Source organism: Sporothrix schenckii, assembly GCF_000961545.1.
Source record: "Sporothrix schenckii 1099-18 chromosome Unknown Cont38, whole genome shotgun sequence".
In the NCBI taxonomy this organism is placed as follows: domain Eukaryota; kingdom Fungi; phylum Ascomycota; class Sordariomycetes; order Ophiostomatales; family Ophiostomataceae; genus Sporothrix; species Sporothrix schenckii.
This window is the reverse complement of record NW_015971139.1, coordinates 1,760,165-1,781,856: the sequence shown is the minus strand read 5'-3', so window position 1 is coordinate 1,781,856 and position 21,692 is coordinate 1,760,165. Positions and strand designations below refer to the sequence as shown.

The 21,692-nt window shown below is 54.6% G+C and overlaps 5 protein-coding genes across 5 annotated transcripts; 2 read left to right on the top strand and 3 right to left on the bottom strand.

The window, feature by feature from the left end:
- Positions 1-289: 289 nt before the first annotated feature.
- On the bottom strand, positions 290-1,087 carry SPSK_06561 (oxidoreductase, short chain dehydrogenase/reductase family; the record flags this gene model as incomplete). The annotated part of the gene is made up of 1 exon (XM_016733263.1): positions 290-1,087. The coding sequence occupies one exon, from the start codon at positions 1,085-1,087 to the stop codon at positions 290-292; it is 798 nt and encodes a 265-aa protein (XP_016592296.1).
- Positions 1,088-2,992: 1,905 nt separating this feature from the next.
- Positions 2,993-5,224, top strand: SPSK_06011 (uncharacterized protein; the record flags this gene model as incomplete). The annotated part of the gene is made up of 1 exon (XM_016732719.1): positions 2,993-5,224. One exon carries the CDS (start codon positions 2,993-2,995, stop codon positions 5,222-5,224), a length of 2,232 nt encoding a protein of 743 aa, XP_016592295.1.
- Positions 5,225-5,728: 504 nt separating this feature from the next.
- Positions 5,729-6,538, bottom strand: SPSK_06555 (uncharacterized protein; the record flags this gene model as incomplete). Its single annotated transcript, XM_016733257.1, has 1 exon — positions 5,729-6,538. One exon carries the CDS (start codon positions 6,536-6,538, stop codon positions 5,729-5,731), a length of 810 nt encoding a protein of 269 aa, XP_016592294.1.
- A 1,454-nt stretch (positions 6,539-7,992) lies between these two features.
- SPSK_05865 (uncharacterized protein) lies at positions 7,993-11,394 on the bottom strand (the record flags this gene model as incomplete). The annotated part of the gene is made up of 1 exon (XM_016732574.1): positions 7,993-11,394. The coding sequence occupies one exon, from the start codon at positions 11,392-11,394 to the stop codon at positions 7,993-7,995; it is 3,402 nt and encodes a 1,133-aa protein (XP_016592293.1).
- A 7,053-nt stretch (positions 11,395-18,447) lies between these two features.
- SPSK_05885 (uncharacterized protein) lies at positions 18,448-21,646 on the top strand (the record flags this gene model as incomplete). The annotated part of the gene is made up of 2 exons (XM_016732594.1): positions 18,448-19,579; positions 19,674-21,646. The coding sequence occupies 2 exons, from the start codon at positions 18,448-18,450 to the stop codon at positions 21,644-21,646; spliced, it is 3,105 nt and encodes a 1,034-aa protein (XP_016592292.1).
- Between the last annotated feature and the right edge of the window lie 46 nt (positions 21,647-21,692).

Genomic DNA, 21,692 nt, shown 5'->3' with positions numbered 1-21,692 from the left:
TTCCAACCAAATGTCGGACGACTCATGGTGGTGTGCGATACTTGGGTACACGCCTTGATAAGGAGCCTATTTACATGACTTTTTATGAAATGAGTTATGTTGGACTATGGTACTTTAGACCTGTTATCTAGCCTGGCTATTAGACGGCTCTCTATTTGCCAGCTGGCTTAGTGGTAGTGGTCTAGTTCCTATAGTTTTTCATGTTTCCAAGTTTCATCGTTGAATATTTCCTTCGGCTCATTTTCCCAGAGTCAGATCTGTTTACATACATCCAACCACAAGGGCTTTGTCAAATAATCAACGCCCCGCCGTTGGTATGCGCCATGGAGCCCGTCACAAAGCGGTCCTTCATCAGCCACAGGTAGGCCTCGGCCACGTCTTCGGGACGGCCCATGGCGCCGACGGGCAGACGCTTCTCCATGTCGGCAAAGAACTGGTCGCGCTGCTCGTCTGGCAAAAACTTCCACAAGTCCGTCTTGACCAAGCCCGGCAGCACCGTGTTGACGCGCACAGGGGCCATGTCGATGGCCAGCCCCTTGGTCAGGGCCTCCGTGCCGCCCGTGAAAAAGACGACGACGGACCAGTCGGGCGGCGGCAGCTCCGTGGCCTGGCCCGACGTGAAGGTGAGGGAGGACGTGCTGGCTTTGGGTAGGTGGCGCTGGGCGACTTTGGCGAGCAGGATGGGGACGAACATGCGCATCTGGGCGCCCGCGAGGATGCTGTCGCGGGTCACGTCGGCCAGCGGGCCGATGGCCAGGCCGTTGGCGGCGGTGTAGACGACGTGGTCGACGGGGCGGCCGCCGTGGCCGGCGACGGCGGCGACAAAGAGCGCCTCCAGGCGGGCCTCCACGTCCCCCGACGCCAGGTCGCACCGGACGCCCTGGACGCGCTGGACCGCTCCTGCGGGGCCATACTCTGCAGCCAAGGTGCGGACGGCCGTGTCGATGCGGGCTTGTGTCGACGAAGCCACCGTGACGCGGGCCCCGTCTGCCAGGGCCCCCTCGGCAACGGCATAGCCAATCCCGGACGTGCCGCCGATGACGAGGACGTGGCGGTCCTGGAGCTTTTTGAACGTAGAGGGAGCCATGGGGAGGAGGGGGTGGCAGGTGATTTATTTATTTTTCTTGTTTTCTATTTTTTTTTTTTTTTTTGGTTCTTACATTCTACAGAGTCGCCGAGACGAACGAGACAGTTTACTTATACCACGCAGTACTTGCGTCTGGGCATGTTATTGCTTGTCTCTTGATCTGAATGTTGTTTCTAAACACCGTTCTTAAACACCGGTAAAATCAGGAGGCCGTGTGCGGTTTGCCGAGATTTGGTTGTTATGTCCGGAGCTTGCCGTCTTCCTCGCGCTGTCTCCTCGCGCCCATCCTCTCGCGCCCATCCTCTCGCGCCCATCCTCCTGTCTTTTGCTGGCACGCGATGGACTTAAAGGACAACGTCCGAACGCGCGCCATTGCGAAGCGAAGGGTGCACGATTAACTTCCCTTTTTGGCACTAAAACGTAACGACTATGTCCGGTCCGACAAATTTGCTTGGCCAACTTTCTGTTGACCTCGTGGGAGAAGGAGAATTGACAACGCTCGTGGACAAGCACTCGGTGCTGCTCACATTCATATTCTCGTCGCCATGAAGCAGCTCGAATGTTTTGTTCTTACGTAGCGCAATAAAATCCGGTGTGAAGACCTCCACTGCATTGGCATCCTTCTCCATCTCGCGGACTGGACGGTGACCAGACATCAAGACTAAGCATTTGGGCAGTGCTGCAAACTGAAAAGGTACAAGGTAACGGCAACTGAATGTCATTAGTTCAGAACGCGAACTCCGGTACTTGAGACAGCTGCCGAAGAAACTACATAATACAGTCGGACACTTTTCCCAATGTTTATTCAGCTGCGGAATGTATTTCATCTCCCTCTCCATCGTACGTGTAGTCGAAATGTGCACATAGCCGTTGTCATGCATCTGTATCGCGTCCAACGCTATTTCCACTGCAGCACGTTACAAAGTCGTTATCCATCACTCGTTTTCCCAAATCCTTCCTCTTCCTACCCCTCCCACGCCTCACGCCTCACGCCCTCTCGAATGTGCTTTCCTGCAGCTGCATCTCTCCCTCCCCTCCCCTGTTGTGTTCCGATGCCCCCACTCGCCTCGTTTGCTCGTCTGCCGTATTTCTATTTCCCATTCTCTCTTGTGTACGTAACGCCACACTGCACCAACAGAGAATACGACTGTGCAGCTGCAGGCAGCCGTTCTTTGCGTATCCGCTCATGCACTCGACACTGCTCTCGACGGCTGCGAGGCGATGTGGGTGGGCACCGTTGTGTTTGGTGGCGCTGTGACGACTGACTTGATTTGTTCGTGCCGAGCACCTCTTTTCTTTTCCCTTTTCTTTCTTCTCTGTATTTGTTTTTATGTTTTTTTGCTGGGGGGTTTGCCGCAGCTGCAGCGGATAAGGTCACCGCTGTTTTGCTGCTTGGGCGCTGGGCAGAAAAAAGCAATCATGTCCTACGTTCTCATTTCAGCATGCATTGTTCTCAGCTTTGTCCTGCACCTTGCCGAACGCCTGTACTTGACGGCACGCTGTTCCACGGGAGTCTGCAGAAGGAAGACGCAACTGGCCCGGAAAGGACAGAAACAGAACGCAATTACGACGTACGGAGGGCAAGATGAGACGTGAGACGAGGGACACGAGCCGACGAAAGGAATGCCTCTTTGTCAGTTCCTTCTTCTTCGTCTTCTTCTTCTTCTGCTTGGCGCACGCAGGTGTCTCCCTGCCTTTCCATGATCCTACGTTCTGGTCCTCTACGACATCCGACAAAATCGTCGTACTTGGCCTCCAGTTCGACCATCATCATTTTCGGCCAGTAAACATTACTGCGAGGCTGGAGAGGTCCGTCTGTTTTGCCAACATCACCCCGACTTGCCCTTCGCACGATTCACTATTTTCCGAGCGGACGATTTGCCATACACGCTGGGCAAGACAACCATGGACGAGCTGCTTACACCATGGAGCCCCCGTGCGGTCAAGAGAGAGCGCATGGCCAGCATCGAAGCCGCGGCCAGTGGTGCGAGATCCGAAGACAGTGAGGCATCGCTTCCGGGCGATGCGTCGCCCATACGGCCGCCGACACCGGTGGCGTGCCCGCTGCGGTCCGTCGAAATGGACGGGCTCGACCGCAGGGTGACGAGTGACATGCAGAGCATCAAGCAAGAGGTCGAACTGGTGGGCCAGCGGCAGGATGCGGGATGGCAACAGACACTGAGAGCGGCAAAGGAGGAAATCGAACACGACGCGGCCAGCAGCGTCAAGCAGGAGGACCGAGCCATCCTGATGCGCGTTCCGGACCCACGACAGCCGCCACATCGTCCTCCTCCTCCCACAGAGGATACTTTGCACGCTCGGCCGCAACATCAGCCGCGCGTTGAGTCGCTTGTGCCGTGGCAAGCCGCTCCTCGACTGGAACAAGGCCGAGAACAACTGCCACCCGCCCTGTACAATGACCAGCGGCAAGATGGTCCGCAGACCCGAGGATGCTTTCGACTACCAGGTTTTGCAAGACACAGCAGGTCGCCAGAGCCATCGTGGCAGCGTCCACACGGTGACTACGGGGCGGACACATCGTTCTCGCCGCCGTATCCGCGGCCGATCCGATATGTGGACTTGTCACAGAACTTCCCAGCTCCGCGTCGACAGGCACCACAGAGCGATGCACCACCTCAACGACAGCAACAACAACAGCAACAACAGTGGCCACGCGATTCACAGCAGCATGCTCGGTCTGCACATTCACCCGAGCGGCAACAAGACGAGCGACTGCGCAAAGAGCCCCAGCCAGACCCGCGATGCAACGACTCCGACGGTGACATACGCACTGCGTCTCAACTCGGCCCGGAGGCCCAGCCGACTCCGTCAAAGCGACAGCGGAGAGCCGGCGGTGAATCGACGGCGGAACACAAGAGGACCAGAACGGGACGGGCTCGTGGCCGAACCCAGAACGACGCTGCGCCGGGTCGCAGCCTGCCACTGTCTGGGTCCGCAAGGCAGCAAAACCACTCGACGCGCGAGCTGCGGCCCAACGACAACGTCATCCGGTTCGGCCTCGACGTCTGGTTCCACGGGCCCAAGTCGACCCTCTTGCCGCTGACAACGGACGCGCTTGCCTCGAGCTTCGACAACACCGTCTCCTTTTCGGGAGGCGGGTCCTTTACGTTTACGTCAGTACCCGCGCTGGCGGACGCAGCAGGCACCACAACGACGGCGACGCCGGACGGCGCGAGCAACGCAGCCACGACAGTGGCTGCCACGGACGTAGCGAGCGCCATGAGCAGCGCGGTCACCAGCGCAGTCACCAGTGCCGTGGCTGCGGGGATGACACATGCGGCCGGACATGCCGACTTTGCACGCCCCACCGACACGTCCGAAACGTCCAACACCATTGGCCATCGGCGCCGTCGCAGCGGCACCGCGGCCCAAGACCGCGCCGCGTGGCGTGTCCGTCGGCTGCAGGAACAGCACGAGGGGCTGCGGCAGGCCAACGAGCAGCGGATGCAGGACTACGAAGAGGACGTGCGGCAGCAGACTATGCGGCGCGTGGCCCACGAGGTCGAGCAGCGACAACGCATGCGGGGCTGGCGCTGGGACCGCGATCCGCGCGGTCTTGTCTTGCCGCCGATGCAGGCGGGAAGGCAGGCGACGATATTCCAAGCGTCCCAAGCGTCCCAGGCCCAAATGCCACCCATGGCAACAAGCCCTCTGTCCTCGCCTCCCAACAACAGCATGTCCAGGCAGCTCCTCCAACCTGGCCCTGCGGCATATTCACCACCTGCCTATGGGCACCCTGCTGCTGCTTCTGCTTCTGCTAATGCTGCTGCCAGGACAGCAATACCCGCAACATCCTTTGTACAAAGCGACCGCCCGGACGGCAACGGTATGCAGGGTGACGGCTGGCCGTTCATGTCGCCACCCCAGGCCGGGCCGCCCACGCAGTCACCGCAGTCGCCCGAGACGCCGCAGTTTTACAACACCGCCGGAGAATACACCCACCAGCCCGGCCGATCGCTTCTCGGGGCTGCTCGACCGGCTTGGACGGCGGTGCGGGAGGGCCCGACGGCAGAGGAGGCGCAAAGGCAAGGAGCCGTCGGGTTTGGCAATCCGTGCTACTGCAACGATTGTCGTGGGGCAAGCAATCAGTTTGGCAGCAATGGAAGCCCCAGCTAGGCCAACTCCTTGAGACAGAGAGTCATCACTGTTGTGTCCAAAAGTGGTTGTCTTGCGTTTGGTCTTATGGCTACGAAGATAGAAACACATTCACAGTCACGATGCCTCAGATTGACAGATGCAGAGTGAACAAAGTGGAAGCAATTTGTTATACAAACTAAACTGAACAATATAAAAGGAAACCAGAAAACCAGATACCAGAAAACCAGAAAACCAGATACCAGAAAACCAGAAAACCAGAAACCAGAAACCAGAAACCAGAAACCAGAAACCAGAAACCAGAAACGAGAAACCAGAAAACCAGAAGACAAGATTGACAATCCAAAATATTGAAAGCCATCCAAAACACAACCTAAATTGTGATATATTGTAGATTTTCGATTGTTTTTGGCGTTGTAGGACCCGGATGAGAATGCCACTGTTTGTTGTGTCCGTTGGGAGTTTTTTTTTTTCTTTGTCTCGACGTCAACTTTTTCCGCTTGGGCCTTTTCTTGCTCCAAGCGATTAGTGATGTCGTCTGACCAGTGCGCGCAGGCCGCGGCGAAAAACCGCTCCGAGGGCCCGGAACGACAGGCAGCCCTCGCCAAACTCGAACGAGTGCAACGAGGAGCAGGCCAGCGAGCCGGCGGACGCGGCCGAAGGCGAGCGGGCCAGCACAACGCCCTCCTGTGCCACAAAGTACGCCCATTCGCCCTCGTCCGCGACAAGCGCGCCTTCCGAGAGGTCGCTGAGCACCGAGGACGCATCCGAGGCAGCGTCGTCCTCGTCGGCGACATGTGCATCTGCCTCGGGCGCCTCGGGCGCCTCAGGCTCCGCAGGCTCCGTCTCCTCTGGAATGGTCAAGAGGTCAGGCTTGACAGTGGCGCGCGGCACTGCAGAGTGGCGCTCGCCCTTTGTGGTGCGACGCACACTGTGCTGGTCCGCATTATCACGAATCTGCTGCGCGCGCAGCTCCATCATGGAGCGGAAGGCGTGCGCGTTGTGGACATAGTAGTAGCCGTCCACAGCAGCATCGTGCTCTTGCGCCTCGTCGCTGCTGGCAGTGCCAGACACGACGGGCGTAGTGGACTGGGCAGGCGCCTGAGGCACCTGTGGAGCCTGATGAGCAAAGGGCATGACGAGCATCTGCGCCAGAATGACGTCTGGGTGGGAGAGGATGCTCGCGCTGCTGCCCTCGCTGGTCTGATTCGTAGCCTCGTCACCGCCGACCTCGGAGCCGTGGCCAGAGACGTTGATGTGGAGGGGTCCACGGTGGTCGCTTCTCGGCGCCTTCTCCTTCTTGCCAAAAAGGCGAGAATTGGTAGGGAAGTGCATTTTGCAAGTTGTGTGGTGTGTGGTGTGTAGGGTTGTCGGGTTGTAAGAAAACCAAAGTCAGGTGTCAAGGGTTTGAGCAAGTAGGTCAGTACGAGAGTAGCAGACGAACTTGGAAAGAGACGATCAACTTTTTGTTTCCTTGGGAGAGAAGGAAGAAAAGAAACGCACCTTGGGAGGGAACGAGGCCGGCCATTTATAGAGGAAAGACGAGGGCGTCAACTCATCGCCCTCGGTACGTACATCCAGCTTATGATGCATGCCGGCTTCCCAAAACCAAAGAAATGACGATGCCAATGACGATGCATCGTCATCTCTATGCACTAGAAGCAAACAGAACCAAACGGTGTACTCATGACAGGGACGTGTGTAAGGACATTGGAGTCATCATGGCCTCCAGGTTCGTTACTGATCGCTCTGGCTCCTCGATGCAGCTAATTTGGACGCTCGTGACGACATAAATTTGAGCAGAAACCTTTCGATATGCCTTACGAATGCACATACTTGAATCCTCACTCATGCTTTAATATCTGATATGATCATTATACATGTAGACATGTAGACATCTGCCATACACCATTTTGTTTCCCGACGTACGCACTTGTCGAGGGCTCTTTGTGGATCACGATCTTCCACCACATTTCAGGCCGCCATTTCACTCTCCGTCGTTCTTTTTTATTCCGTGCTTCCTAGTACTTTCGATTTTATGCTTAAACAAAAGGCTACTATAGAAAGAAGCAGCGATTTATTTTACTTTTCGTGCAACACAGTCGTTCAGTCCATTTTAAGCGCCGAGGTGATATGGAGAAAAGAACGAATCAGAATAGAGGACGGCCACGCTCGCAAACGACACCAGAACCCAATGGAAACAAAAATGAAGAGTAAAAATAATAAACCAACACCACCATTACCCGCGATACTCTAGTTTAGTCCATTGTGACGAGCACATTGACGTTTCACGAGTGGAAGATGTGGCACCCCTGTAAGCGGGGTTTCCCAAATAGGAAATTTATTTATAAGCCCCTGCACTCTGATTGGTGGCCCTTGTTTCATCGCGATCCCAAAAAAGTTATGGTCACAAGACGGCCGGATGTGATTCGATGGTCGCACCGTTTTTCTCGGAGGTGACGACGCAAACAAAGAAGACACGCCCGTTGTTCGTATGCTCATTCATCGACGCATGCAAAGACGTGAACCCTGGATACGAGGGAACAGTCACCAGCTGCTGTTCTGCGATGGCTAGAGACGGTGATGGAAAATGACGTCCTATTGGAACGGTGTCAGGTAAAATATTACTACGGATAGAACGTGTGTAACTGTGTAAGCGTATGGGGCACATAAATGAACATTATAGAATGTCGTAGAACAGCATAAAACGTCATAAGAAATACAGTCATGAGAAAAATGCGCCGAAGGAAGTCGACAACACTTGCCCCTTTGAAACGAGTCCCAAGATCTTACATCACCAAACTGTACAGCTCCAGAGGATGGCGGTACGTGCGGGCCAGCGTCTGCCTCGTAGCCCGAATGCCTGTGTGAGACGGCGGGCCTTCGCGGGGGCGCCAGTGCAAAATTCGCGCGTAGCTCTCGACCGTGTCGTCGGCCATGGCCAACAGCATGTCAAACTGCGCGCGGGTGAGAACCGTATCGGCATCGGGTCGGATGGGGTGCTCGCCGCAAATGTCACTGCCGCCGCCGTAGATAACATTGGTGAGTGTGCGCAGACCGCCTCGGAGGCGCACGGCTGTGAACTGTGCCATGAGATTGAGGTTGCTGGGAGAGGCCATGCCTTGCTCTTGAATCGTACCATTGGCGGGCGCACCCCCACTTTGTCGGGTGTCCTTGGCCCCGTCAATAGGATCGTTCCCCGTTTCGGGGCTGGGGACGATGTCGTTTTCATTGGGCGCCGTATCGCTTTGAGCGCCATCACCGTTTGCGCGACTGTTCTGGTCCTCAACCTTATCGTACTTCAAGTGTATGCCGTCGTGGTTGCCAAAGTCCTTGTACACATCGTACTCGGCATACTGAGCCTCGTCTTCGTCGTCGGGCAGCCGGGCGCTTGCCGGAACGGGCTCGTATGGCTTCTCAGCCTCATAGTCGTTGTAGACACGCGGCTGGGATTGTTTCGTCTTGCAGTCGTGTAAAAAGGTTTCCCACTCCAGGTCGAGCTGCCGACCGTGCCGCCACCAGAACTCCGGAGTCATGTTGGCGGAACTCTCGCAGCTCTCCAAACGGTAGGTGCGGCCTGTGAGAGGCGTCGGTTTCGGCGTCTGGGTACGGTCTGGAATCGTTAGTGCCTCGACGGTGACAGATTCAGGAACCGTCTTTGCCCAGTCACTGGCTCCCTCGGCCAGATCCATGCGTAGAGCGTGCTCGCTGAACACGGCAAAAGCAAGCGCCACAAACTTGGCCCAGAAGACTTGCTTGTAACAAGTTGCAACGGGTGTGGTGGGCGATAGAGATGCCACTGCCGTTGTTGGCACCTCAGCTTGGTAGACAGACTGTGACAGAAGGCCCATTTTCTCTGCGTTGTGCACGAGATGCCGCACGAGATCAGCCAGCCCTGTCGCCGCCGCTTCCACTTGAGAGGACGTCGCGTGGCCTGCAATTTGATGTAGGGCAATGCACGTGTGCGTCCACTCTTTGTAGGCACCCACGGCAATTGCATACTCGGATATGGCCAAGCTGGTGGCACGGTTGTTTTCTTCGCAGCCATTATCCGTGGGCGAACGTGCGTCATGGCTCTCGCGATTTGTCGGGCGGCGTGTCTGATTCCACTGACTAAGCCGAGGTGGAGGCTGCAATGGTGGCGGCTCAGTTGGCAGCGTCGACACACGTGCTCCTTTGGTTGCGGTTCCAAAAGAAGGCAGCGAAGCCAACATCGGTAGTGGTACAGCTGCCGGCGGTGGCCCGTCGCAGCTCGTGTGCAGAAAGCAGCGAACTGGTGAGTGTGTTCCAAAGTCGGGCAAGAAGTTAATCACTCGCGTGCCCATGGGCATACCAAGAGGCGAGTCTGAGAGGCTCGTATGCTCGATGTAGGGCATCGGGACCTGATCTCTCGTACCAGTACCGTTCCCTCCCACATGCGTCGTGGTAGGTATGAACATCCCTGCAGCGGGCTTGCCATAAAAGAAGTACGGTGCCCAGCTGCAGGATGGTCCGAGATTGTAGGGGGAAGGGACTTGGGCTGTTCTCACGCCAGTCTCTGGCGGGCGCATTGCAAAGTGTTTCGGGTCACGGTTCAGCTGGATACCCGTCGCGCGCTCCTCTTCGCACCGCAGGAGCGCTTGGATGTGGTCTTCTTCAGTCCCCTCGCTTAGAGGGAACGTCTCACCGTCATCGGCAAGCAAGATCAGGGACGGTCGCGGCGGTGATTGCAGATCCGATTGTGTCAAAGGAGGTGTAGATGGTCCCACCGTGACAGTTTCTGACGAAGCCTCGGACGGAGCGTTGGCGGTGACTTGAATGTCTTGTTGTAAAAAAAAGTACTTGGACTCAGGAAAGCTCACTGACGCAGCGGCAGCAGCAGCTACTGTCCTTGCCGCCGCTCGGGCATCCGCTGTTTCTTGAGTGATTGTGACGGTACTGCTGGCTGTGCTCTTGCTGTCATCACCACTGCCGTCACTCAGCTGCATCAGCAAAGCCTCCAGTTCTTCTTCACTGTCGCTACCACTGTCGCTGTCGCTGTGCGCTTCGTTAGTATAGAGGCGGTAATCTCTATGTGCGTCTTCGCCCATCTTGTGAAAAAAGATGTTGTCCGCTTCACTACCGGCTGCGGTCAAAACGGAGGCAAAAGACGATGAAGAGGAAGAGGAAGACGACGCAATAATAACGGTGGGCGCAGCTGATGATAGCTGCGAAGGCTTGACGGGCAGCTTGATCTCCTCGATCTGGGCAGTTGCAGTCACCTCGTAGTCATTCGCTGCCATTGCCCGATCGTATCTCGTAGCGGCAGCTGCACGGGCTTTGGCAATTAGCCGGACTGCGGTGTCAATGGCCGTTTCTGTCTCAGCATTGTAGTCTTGCGGCATCGCGTTCTCTAAATGTGACGACGACGAAAAATTGTCATCCGGGTTGATGGCATGCTGAGAGGTGGAATCGACGGCGGGGACCGTCTGCGGAGGCGATGATGGGGCAGCGGCGAGGGTGAAGGCCATGGAGCCGTCGCTGTACACGTTATCCAGCTCACCTTCTGCGCCTTCGACAGGAGTCATCAGGAGAACATCAGGTGCACTTGATGACCTGAAATCGGCAGTGTTGGTCAAGTCGAGAGCAGGGGCAGAAGAGCCATCGGCTTCGCAGCCAAACATCTGACTTGGTGTCGACACGTTCTGGCCAGATGGGTGCTCCGACACCTCGGACATACGACTTCCCTCAGGGCACCATATCTCTCCACCCAGCGCAGTATCAGACTCTGACGACGTGGATGGTGGTGGCGGTTCACTGCTTCCGTCATGTACAGGCAAAAGGTTAACCGCAACCTGCTCCTGGTCCCAGCCTGACATGAATTGGCCTGTCTCCTTGGCAGTAATGCCCCATCGTGGTGCATCTCCGTTCAAGTGGAGGCGACAATGTGCATCAACAATGTCGGGGTTGTCTGGGTACGCGGCTTTGAGGACGGCACGAGGCAGTGGTATGGGCACGCCTCGGCTCGTCTGGTTCTGGTACATAGGAAGGACGGCAGTGCGAGTGCCATTGGCGGATGTGTTGCGTTTGGGGAAAATATTCGAGGCGGAAAATTGAGGCAGAGGACGATGGGGCCGGTATTGCAAGCTCTGACCGAGACTATCCTCGCCGAAAGGACAGTCATGATCGTACCTGTTGGCTTGCACGCGGTCGTTCCACGATGGGACAGCCATGGCTCAGAGCCGATGTACAAAAATACGACGGGAGATGGAGTGTCAGCTCAACGTTTGTCGTTTCGGTCGTATTTCTTGTCATGGACTGCTGCTGGAACCCTGGTCTGCACGGACCGAGAAAGACGGGCTCAGCAGGGAGTATCGTGGGCTAACAGGCGATTGGAGGTAGATGCAACTTGGAGAAAGGCGGAGCCTTTGCAAGGAATGGCAGTGTAACCCTGCAAGTAACTACCGACTTTGTGTGGAATGGTGCCAACGTCTGGCAGAAAGACGCAGGGACAAAGGGATAAAATGGCCTTGCGGTATCAAACCGCGCGTCACAATGGATGAGTTTTGGGAGGAGTAACAGAGCAATACACGAGTGTCGCGGGACCATCGAAGCATATGCAAACTTGAGAACGGAGCAACACAGGATAGGAGAAAGAATTGGGATGCTATTTCTTATGATATTCCAAAAGGGCAACGGTCGATGGACGACAGGAGGAAAGGAAGGTGCGAAGAGGATGATCGGAAGGAGAGGATGAGGATGCGGAAGGTGCATACGACGTAGATGGAAAGTGCGAACCTGGTGAACTCGTGGATGCCAATGAGAACATCAATACGGAATTGAGAATGGTCAAAATCCGGAAGGCGCAAGGGACTGAGAGACTGCATTTCCTATTCCGTAACCTTTTCCTAAAACGTGTTCTCCGAGGAGGAAATGCGCCATACAATATGCCAAGTGCGCTCCAATGGCTCAAATGATGGTCTTTGAGACAAAATAAACTATTCTGGTTTACTTCGCCGCGTGGTCAACGGCGGGGACATTCCGATGGCTGGTTGGCTGGTCTCCCTGGCGTCATGGCCATGTCCAGATGAGAAACAGCCAGACTAAGCAAGCAAAATAAAGTAAGACAACCTGGAGCTGTGCCCATGAACAAAAACGTAGGTCGCAGACCGGGCCATGCCAGAAGCGCCAGAATACAGTCCCTTTCGTGTTGGCAGTGGTTCCCATGCAGCGGTTCCTCTCAGATACTATGACACCATTGACGCGAGCAAGTCGTGGTGAACCAGACACCTGAAACAAAACAGTGATCTGGTACTGCGTTTGGACATGGTTTTCTTCGAACCGGCCAGGTCATACGGTCACTTGCCATGCATACTTTTCCCCAGTCGGCTCCATTCTTTCCTCTTCTGAGAGGTGTGTGACGACAGCTCAGTCTGTTGTCTCACACAGCATAGAGAAAAGGGAAAGATTGTCCATCACAAACAGCTATGAGCGTCAGGCCACCAATGATGTCGGCGATTTGCTATTCTGTGTCCTACCGTGGAGACCTTTTCGGCAAAGCAGACGAAAGAGGGGGGCTTGGACATGGAAAGAGGATGTCGTCGAATCGACATGAGACGAGGTGGATGGTGGGAAGTGACTGAGCCCGGCATGGGCCGGACGAAATTTACATCCAAACAGGGCAAAGTCGATGTCAACATGTCTCGGAGACATGTTCTACGGAGAAGACTAATAAGAACAAACTGGCAGTTTGCAATGGTGTTCAATACGGGCCAGCAAGATGCAAGGGGGGGAGTACGAGGCGGTGGGTAGCTTAAGGCGGTGAAGCTGCAACTCACGTCACGCCAGACGTTCACTTGCATGCTTTGTCGCTGCAACGGATGCCATACGAGAAACCTGAGCACAAATGCAGAGGTGAATATGAAGAGATAGACAATGGTTTTGGATACATCAAACTGAGGGAGCATGAAAACATATATGTCTCAAATGAGAACGAATACATCTCAAGCCTTTCCAAAAGTGCAAATGCGCGGCGGCAACAGGATAGCGGGGGGCAACAACTTTGGGAATTCCCCTCACAGTAACAAGGCTTCTGTAGCTGAACGAATTTTTCATCTTAAAAAGGGCAAGTATTAACGAAGCTGATTTTTTTTGTCGAGAGCTGGGACGACTGGGAAGAAAGGGAAGACCGGTGAAGCTGAGCAACCAAAAGAAGTCGAGTCTCAAGGACGCGAGGGAGGTGGGAGCAGTGGAGTCGATGTGTGTGGATCCGGCAGGGAAAGATTCCGTGTGGAGGAGGGCTGAGAAGCAAAAAGGCTAGAGCAAATGGAGGCCAGAGGAAATTATGGAGCTATGGTGTGACGAGACGGATCGTCCTTTTATTTGTTTGTCCTCGACGTGTATTCAATATGCAAGAACAGCGGTTCGAATTGGCTTCGCTCCCATTTCTTTTGTTTTTCCCAGATGGCCTTCTTGTGATTCGTTTTCACCTGCAGCTCATATTATCCTTGAAAATGCATCTCGTATACATCAGTTGCAGGAAGGATATTGGAGGAGTGGTGTCATTTGCATTGTCTTTTCTTTTTTGTCTTTTTTGTTCCTATTCCATTTTGTTACACCATTTGTTTTACGAATTCGGTACTTTGTACATCTGGTTTATTCTGTTTGGCTGTCTTGAAATCCTATATTTTTTTCCACGGATACAGGCGGCCGTCTTGCAAGGAACAGCCGAGAAAGCAGTCCCAGAAATCGGAAAGATCCCGAGATTGAGTGTCGTGATGTTTCTTTGTCGTTTTTAGCGTCCCCACAATCGCCCCGGACCGCTATGGGTCTTCTGGGATTTGGACCATTGGGATTTTGTTGGCAAGGGCAAGGGGACACAAAAGTACCTTGGTACGATGTTTCCCGGTACTTTGGTCATCGGATCTTTGATCGATAACTCGAGGATATTTTGTTTTGATTCAACAGAGATGCGTGACGGAAATGTGGCAACTTCTATCATAATTGGCAACACTCAATAGTCTCAGGTAAATTATTAAAAAAACTTGAGATCCCTGTAGTCATGCGCAAACTATTTCAGTGCATAAGTATGGTTTGCCGAGACTGAACAACCGCCTGGGCACGACAGAATGTGATAATCGAAGCTGAAGCAGAGCATTAAGCTATTTCAGTATCGCTACCAGACTTGACAGTTCAGCTGCAGCTCAAAGACGGTGCGTTTTGGTGTGGTTTTACAGGTCTACTTGGCGCTTACCGCCACTTGGAAATTGCAGCTTTGGAAAGTACATGGTCCTTGTTGGGAGCTGAAGAATAGAGGCGTTGGGGACCAAGGGTGGTATCGATGGCACAGATCAACCCGAAAGGTTTATTGCATTTCCAGCGAAGAACAAAACATTGGCCACGAAATCGTCGTGTATGCCGTACAGCATTGACACCACATCTGTACGAAAAAGTATTTTGGTCAAGTCTCATTTATTCAATGATCGACGCCTAAAATACGACGTCGGATCTAAGCCGTGAACTGAGATTTCTAGAACACATTCCGAGGGTTTCTGGCCCGCGTTCTAGTATGGACTGGACATAATCAACTTGGGCGGGACGTACCGGCCTTGAACCGTGCAACTGGGGGACCACTTCTGTAGACCACGATCCAGGCCCTGGCGTGACCCTATTGTCAACCTATTTGCGAGTGGCCTGGCCTGGCAAGGCTGCACTATAAAATGACGACCTGAAATTTATGGGTCTGCAGGGAAAGAGTGCAAGAACAGAGCAAAATGGATATGCCGTATTTGTAGAGAGCTGTCTGCATGGATTACGGCAGGCAATGGCAGCGATTATCTGTCGCCTTCACACTCTAGATACTGTCTGTTTTGACCGCTTTTCTTCATTTTCTCACCAGCCCCCCACATGACTGTAAGACTGCCTGCATGTGCTGAATATTGTGCAGCAATTTGTGCACTTTTGAGGTCATGTGAAGCCGCACGTCGTCCTCCTGACATAGTTTATCGTCCCTTGCGGTGTTTCTTTCTTTCTCTTGTCTCCTTCTCTCAGCCACAATTGTCGCATTTGTTATCGGACTGCTTTCTGTTTCACTGTGACTAAGTCGACTCTTTCTTGTTGTAAAATGAGTGGGGGGATGCTATTGTTCCTGACGAGGACTTTTTGATACACCCATACGAAAGAATGTGTGTTAGCCCGCTGAAGAAGTATCTAGGTGTCGTTGTTTGTAACACCCCCGCACAACTGCCCAGGAAGGCCTGAAAACGACAGAAGAGCACATTGAAAGAAACAATGTACCCCCACACCTAAACGTATGTTGTCCGCCTCAGCCAGCTTCCCGGCGTCAACAACCAAAGCGCCAGCGCGGCTGTGATTTGTGGAGACGGAGAGTTATCAGTTGTCACTTCTTTAACGGACAACAGCATCCGATAAAATTACGTCGAAGGTGGTGGATATGAAGGAGGCATGACAAGTTGGAGTAGGGCATCCATGGGAAGACATTTGGGGGGGGGGGAGGGTCAAGGACGGATTGCGCATCGGGCCTCACAAGACTAAACCATATGCGGTCATTTGTGTCCTTTCTGGCGGCTAGGTTGAAACAGTCGCTCCGATAGCCGTGTAGTTCTTTTTCGTAAGGTTTATCCGATTCAAAAGGAAGAGCTCTGCGTGAGACGTGAGATGGGCCGTTGTGTCCGCGGGAAGGACGCAACAAGGAGGCTCCAGATGGGGCGGGCCAGCAGACTCCCACGAGAAATGACACAAAACGAGGACAATAGGACAACCAGGACAAACAAGAACCAACAGATGGCTCACCCAACAGACACACTTGTGATGCACAGAAGTGCGGGAGAAAATGAGAGAAGACGGATAAATTTAAGCGAGCGAGGACAGAGAAAGATGAAAGAATGAGAAGAAAGAGACAAAAAAAGGGGTACCCTGATGTGTGAAAGAGGGAGAACCGTTGCCGCAAAGAGGGACTTGTCCTACGGTTGCACTCGGGAGGAAACAAAGCAAAATCGTGACTGGTTTGGTGACACAAAGTGCTGGACCAACGGGGTCCGGGGTCTCTGCCTTGTCCTCTGTTCGTATTTTCTATTGTTCTGTTGTGTATCGTGGTACAGAATAAATCGGGTAGAGGATAAAGCACATCTAATTACGTCTAATAACGTCTAATTTCTATTTTACTCATTCGCTGCCTCTCTAATGTCACTTTGACGGCTCGTGAAATTCATTTATCACTTTGCGTGAACCATACACAAAACAATATTTTCTTCTTTTCCGTCACACACCAACTACCATGGCACTTACCAATATGTCGTACATTCCCTTTGTTCATATCTTTGAATTTTGTTTTCCTTGTCTCTCGTTTTCTCTCTCTTTTCCTGGCTCTCTCTCTTTGTCTCTCTTTTTTCACTTTTTTAGTCAATTATTTTTTTATTTTTTAGTTGACCTGCCCTTCACACCTCCTGCTAGTACGTCACCGGTCTAGGCCCCTTTGGGCATTGGCCCAGCCAACAACCTCCCTTCCTGCATGCTGTAGCCGCCGCTCCTACCTCAGCCGACGACAGCTCCCACAGCGTGCACCTGCGGCCTGCTGCTCACGAGCTCGCTTTGGCCAGCCAATCGTCAGCCACGGCGGCAAGCTGGTCACATCCCGTGTGCATCCCCAAGACACTCCGCAGTGCTTGGCCTTATCCTTTGTTCCTTTTTTTCGACGACGCCTTTCGTAGTTTTGCTTTCGTCCTTTGCATGTATTTTTTATCCTTTCCATTTTTAGGCCACGTTTCGGAGAATATTCGACCAAGGAGAAAGACTCAGCACAAGATGGTTGGGCTTCGTCGAAGCAGCTCGTTTAACAAAGTACGAGAAGAAGAAGGAAGAGTGTGAATGAAAATACGTCCTCGCCGACTGTGCACCCTTGCGGGTGGGTGCATTGCGAGTGGGTGTGCAAAGGGCGGCGACGGCGGTGAGACAGCAGCCAGTCAAATCAAAGGCAAAAGTGCTGAGATCCCAGAACAGGGCACAAGAACACAGCAGCACAGGACGAGGCGTACAGGAGTACAGCGTACAGGCGTATAGTTGGTGAATTGCTCTGTCCGAGCTGCCTGGAGGCGCCAGTACGGGCTCAATACAAGGTTTGGCTGACTGGGCTTTCTGGGCTTTCTGTGCTTTTTGTGCTCTCTGTGCTCTCTGTGCAGTTTTGCCCTTTCTTGCTGCCAACTTGCCATTTCCTCGCTCCGTAATTCACCTTGCGAGCGGCCCATTAGCCAGACCGTATCTTCGGAAGAGAGCAGCTTGAGCGGCCAGATACAGCGGCCGTTGTGACATTCTTTGCAGCGTGGGCGGTCGCACTGTCGGCCCCACCCACACACAGGGACATGGCACACCTTTCTCTATGCACAGGACATGAGGCTACCTGGTACGCCGACTTGCTGCACGTCGCATCCCGCCCCATCTGCATGCGGTTTTCTTTTGTCAACATATTGACAAGGACTCTGCAAAAGAAATGTGTGCATCGCACTTGCGTTCCTTGTCCGTTGTTGCCCGTGGTCGCCCGTGGTCGCTCCTTCCTTGTGGACGACACAGCATCCACTGGCTCCTTCTTTGTCGATTCGGGACGTGGTACCTTTTGGCCCCCAGCGCTCTTTCTTAGAATGGCCATTTTCCTCGCATCGCGTTGTTGCCTTCCCGTTTCTTTGCTTTTTCGTATTGTTTTCCCTTTTCCTCCTTCCGTAATATAAGTAGCATCGTGTCCCCTCCTCAGGGACCCAAGTTGACCTTTTGTGCCTTTCATTTTCAACATCTGCACCCAACGCTACCAACGGCCGTGCGTTTGCTGAGCCCGCTGCACGACCTCGTCTACGTTCACCGAGATTGTTTGACGACCGGATATCGACGAGATTGGTTGGCTCGACCCTTGTCACTGGTCTCCTTTCACTTTATCGCTTTATCTGCACCACCACCGACCGCTCCAAACATCGCAGCTGTCCGCCATTCTCCGCCATTCCGTGGCACATTGCAAGGTCCCTGCACAAAAGCAGTGCCACACCGGGTTCGTCTCTTGTACGCCATCTCTGGTTCCTTTAGTCTGTCTGCTGTGCCCGTGGCATGCAACCAGTCGTTTTCGCGTTGATGTTTCTAGTTTCTTCGTTGGCTTCTTGGGCCTCGCTCTAGCTCGTCTCCCCTAACAGCGTCTTGTTTTAAATACAGTCAGGATCTCGCCACTGACTTTCTTTCTCGACGGTAAAGGTTCTCATCCCTTGCCAAACATTCTTTCGTCTCAAAAAATGGCACATGTGGCCTTCACCCCGGATGCGGCCGAGTCGATCTCGACGCCCGCATCCGATGCCCAGTCCGTATCGTCTCCCATAACGCCTCGCGATACGCATCCGGCCTACAGCCCCAGTGCCATTTACTCCAGGAGCACCGGGCAGCCGTCCCCGTCTGCGCGCTCCGTACACTCCGTGCAGTCGGGCGAGTCCAGCACTGGAAAACGGCGGTTGGGTCTGCTCGAGTATCCGACAGTCCACGAGGATCTCCAGTTCTGCCGGGAGGTTCGAGATAAGTTCACGGCCTATCAGAGAGACAACCCCACGGCCACGCCTCTCGACCTTGAGCAAGTGGCGCTGACCAGTCTCGCCCATCTCCGGGCGACCTTTGAGGACATGTGCCACATCCCCCCGCCAGAATGTGTCTTTTACCAATGGTCGTACCGCCAAGCCCACAGCGCGGATGCCGCAACGTCGGGGGGCGACGTGTTCCATTTGCTTCATGCCCACTGCTACATGTTTGACTATGACCCCAACGATACCGGCACTAGCTTTCCAGTGCCTGACCAGAGCCAAGTTATGGCCGTCATCAATCTTGTCGGATGCCAGCCGACATCGCTGATGCTAGCGTTTGGTCTTCGCCGTGGCCTGAGACGGAGTACCACCGAGGGCCGCGAAATCTTTTGGACGATATACAGCACGCTGGCAGACCTTTCCAGCACCATTTCCGAGGAGTTTTTGAGGGCACAGCCGTTCTTGGACCGCAGTGTGCAGCTAATGGCCACAGTGCGTGCCCAGCGCGGCGCCACTGGTGCCCTGGCATATTCCGGCGTCTTCCCGACCCGCGCCGAGGTCAGCTACGCCATGGAGATGTATGCCGCGGAATCCCGAGCAGCTGCAGAGAAAGCCGGCGCCGGTCTCGCCCTTTCTTCGTCTGCGCGCAGAGGGTCCTCCCTGAACTTTACCATGCACCGCCTTGACCGGCTCTTCCAAGGCATCGAGGTGCCGGACGACGGCGCTCCTGCTGCTTCCATCGCACAGTCCCAAACACAGCCTCAGCAGCTCTTTGGTCTATCTCCTTTGCTACTTGCGGAAAACATTGGCGGCGCGGACAAGGGCGCTTCGCCGCATGTGCCACATCCGTCGTCGGGTCAGTCATCACATGAAGCGCCGTACCAAGATTTCGAGCCGGACGAACCTGTTTTCTATTACCAGAACCCACACTAACAATAAAAGCGATGTAGATGATGCAGATGATGTAGATGATGCAGACGCCCAAGAAGACCGCACTCCCTCTACGAACTCGACCTCGGCGTCGCCGGTGATGACTGACCGAATTCTGCAACGCTCCTCAACCACTGATCCTCCAATCACTCCTGCAGAGGTCACGATTGCACACGCCAGCTCCGCAAGACCAGCGTCGGACGTCATCAAAGACTCCCCTCAGCCAACTGATCCGTCCACCGACGCATCGAGACCTACGCCTCGGCCGGCCAGAGCCAGCCATGGGCGACTACCCACCCGTCGCCGGGTGCCGCCTTTGGCAACCATTAGCTGTGGGGATGTCTCCGAGCTGCTCAAAGAAGAGAATAAGTTGCACGAAAAGTTTCTCGACTTTGTGGCTCGTTTCCACGACAACGTGACCGAAGACGGCGCCCGAAGCCTCGAAAGTCTTGTACAGCAACACACTGATCTTTTGTATCATCGGGAGCAACAGCAATGCCGACGGGAGCTGGCTGCTCGTCTGCACCCTTCCCGTGGTACGCCTTACTACAGCCACCACCAACCTCAACCCCCGACCCAAGCAACAACCGGAGGTACAGCATCGGCCGGAGTTCAGGGCCCGGCTGCGAACAGCACTGGAGCGCACAACAACGACGGCGGGAACAGCAGCAGAAATAGCAACAACGGCGACGGCGATAGCAGGAATAGTAACAGTACCAGTAACGGCAACAGCAACAGCAACAGTGGCAACAGGGACACCAATCGTGGCTCCCACGCACCTGGCTACGTTTACATTGACATCCCCAGTTTGTACAGCAGTGCTGCATACACCGGAAACAACTTTGGCAACATTTTTACTGCACCGCCTGCGCCGGACCCGTTTGCTTATCACATTCACAACCAGCCCGGTCGCTTGCGTCAACCACTCGGGCAGAACTACCCGCAACATGCATCGGCACCGTCAATGCCGGCACCACCGCCGCCGTACGAGCCGGCAAGTCAGCGTTTGCAGCCTGCCATTGGCCCTCCGATCCCATACAACTTGTCCTTGCCATCACTCGACCAGACGGAAGTTGTCGCGCCACAGCCGCTCCGGCCAACGCTGCCGGCCCTCGCTATTCCGCCGCCCACACCCGTGCCGAGATCGCTGATTGAATCCCGGCTTCGGGACGGTGCGCGTACCGAGGGCTACGCGACGCTGCTCGAGGCTCTGCATGCGCTACCGCCAGCTCCTCTGGCCGAACAGAACGAGATGGCTCGCCAGCAGTATGAACGGTACCACCAACAGCAGCAGTACCAGCTCGAGCTCCAACGGCAGAGCCAGGAACAAGACAGGATGATGCAAACGTACCAAGAGCAACGGCTGCAGCACCAGCGACACATTCTCACGCAACAGGCCATTATCCAGAGAGAGCAGCTGGCCCAGCTGGAGTACATGCAGCATCAGCACCAGGTCCACCTGCTGCGGACCCTCCACACGCACGTCTTGCAGGAGGCCGACGCGCAGAGACGGGCACACCGCGATTCGACACCCGGAGAGAGCCGTACACCGAGCAACGACGATGACGATCCTGTTTTCAACACCTACACGGGGCTGGCAAATGAGGAATCCGATGTGGCCTCTGATGTTCACGACGATGACCCGGAACACGAAGAAGACGACTACCCAAGCGTGCCTGTCTTGGCGGGCTACGACGAAGATGAAGACGTCTCGTACATACCCCCCTTTGCACACCACCGCACCGTTGACGATGCGCCACCTGATGTCGCTAATACGGAGCCGCCGCTGTATACCGTGTCTCAAAACCGACCTGCGTTCGGGGATGTATCTAGTCTTCCGATCCGCCCCGTCGCAATGTCGTCTTCTACCTCGCCACTGCGCGCGGCAATCGCCAATGCGAGAAATGGGACCGAAGTTCACGATCAGCGGGATACTGATGGAGCTGGTTCCAGTCGTCAGGATGCTGACGAGGACGAGACCCTCTATGGATGATTTGATTTTCTATGTTGTGATTGAGTCGTGCTCTCCTTTGCCTTTC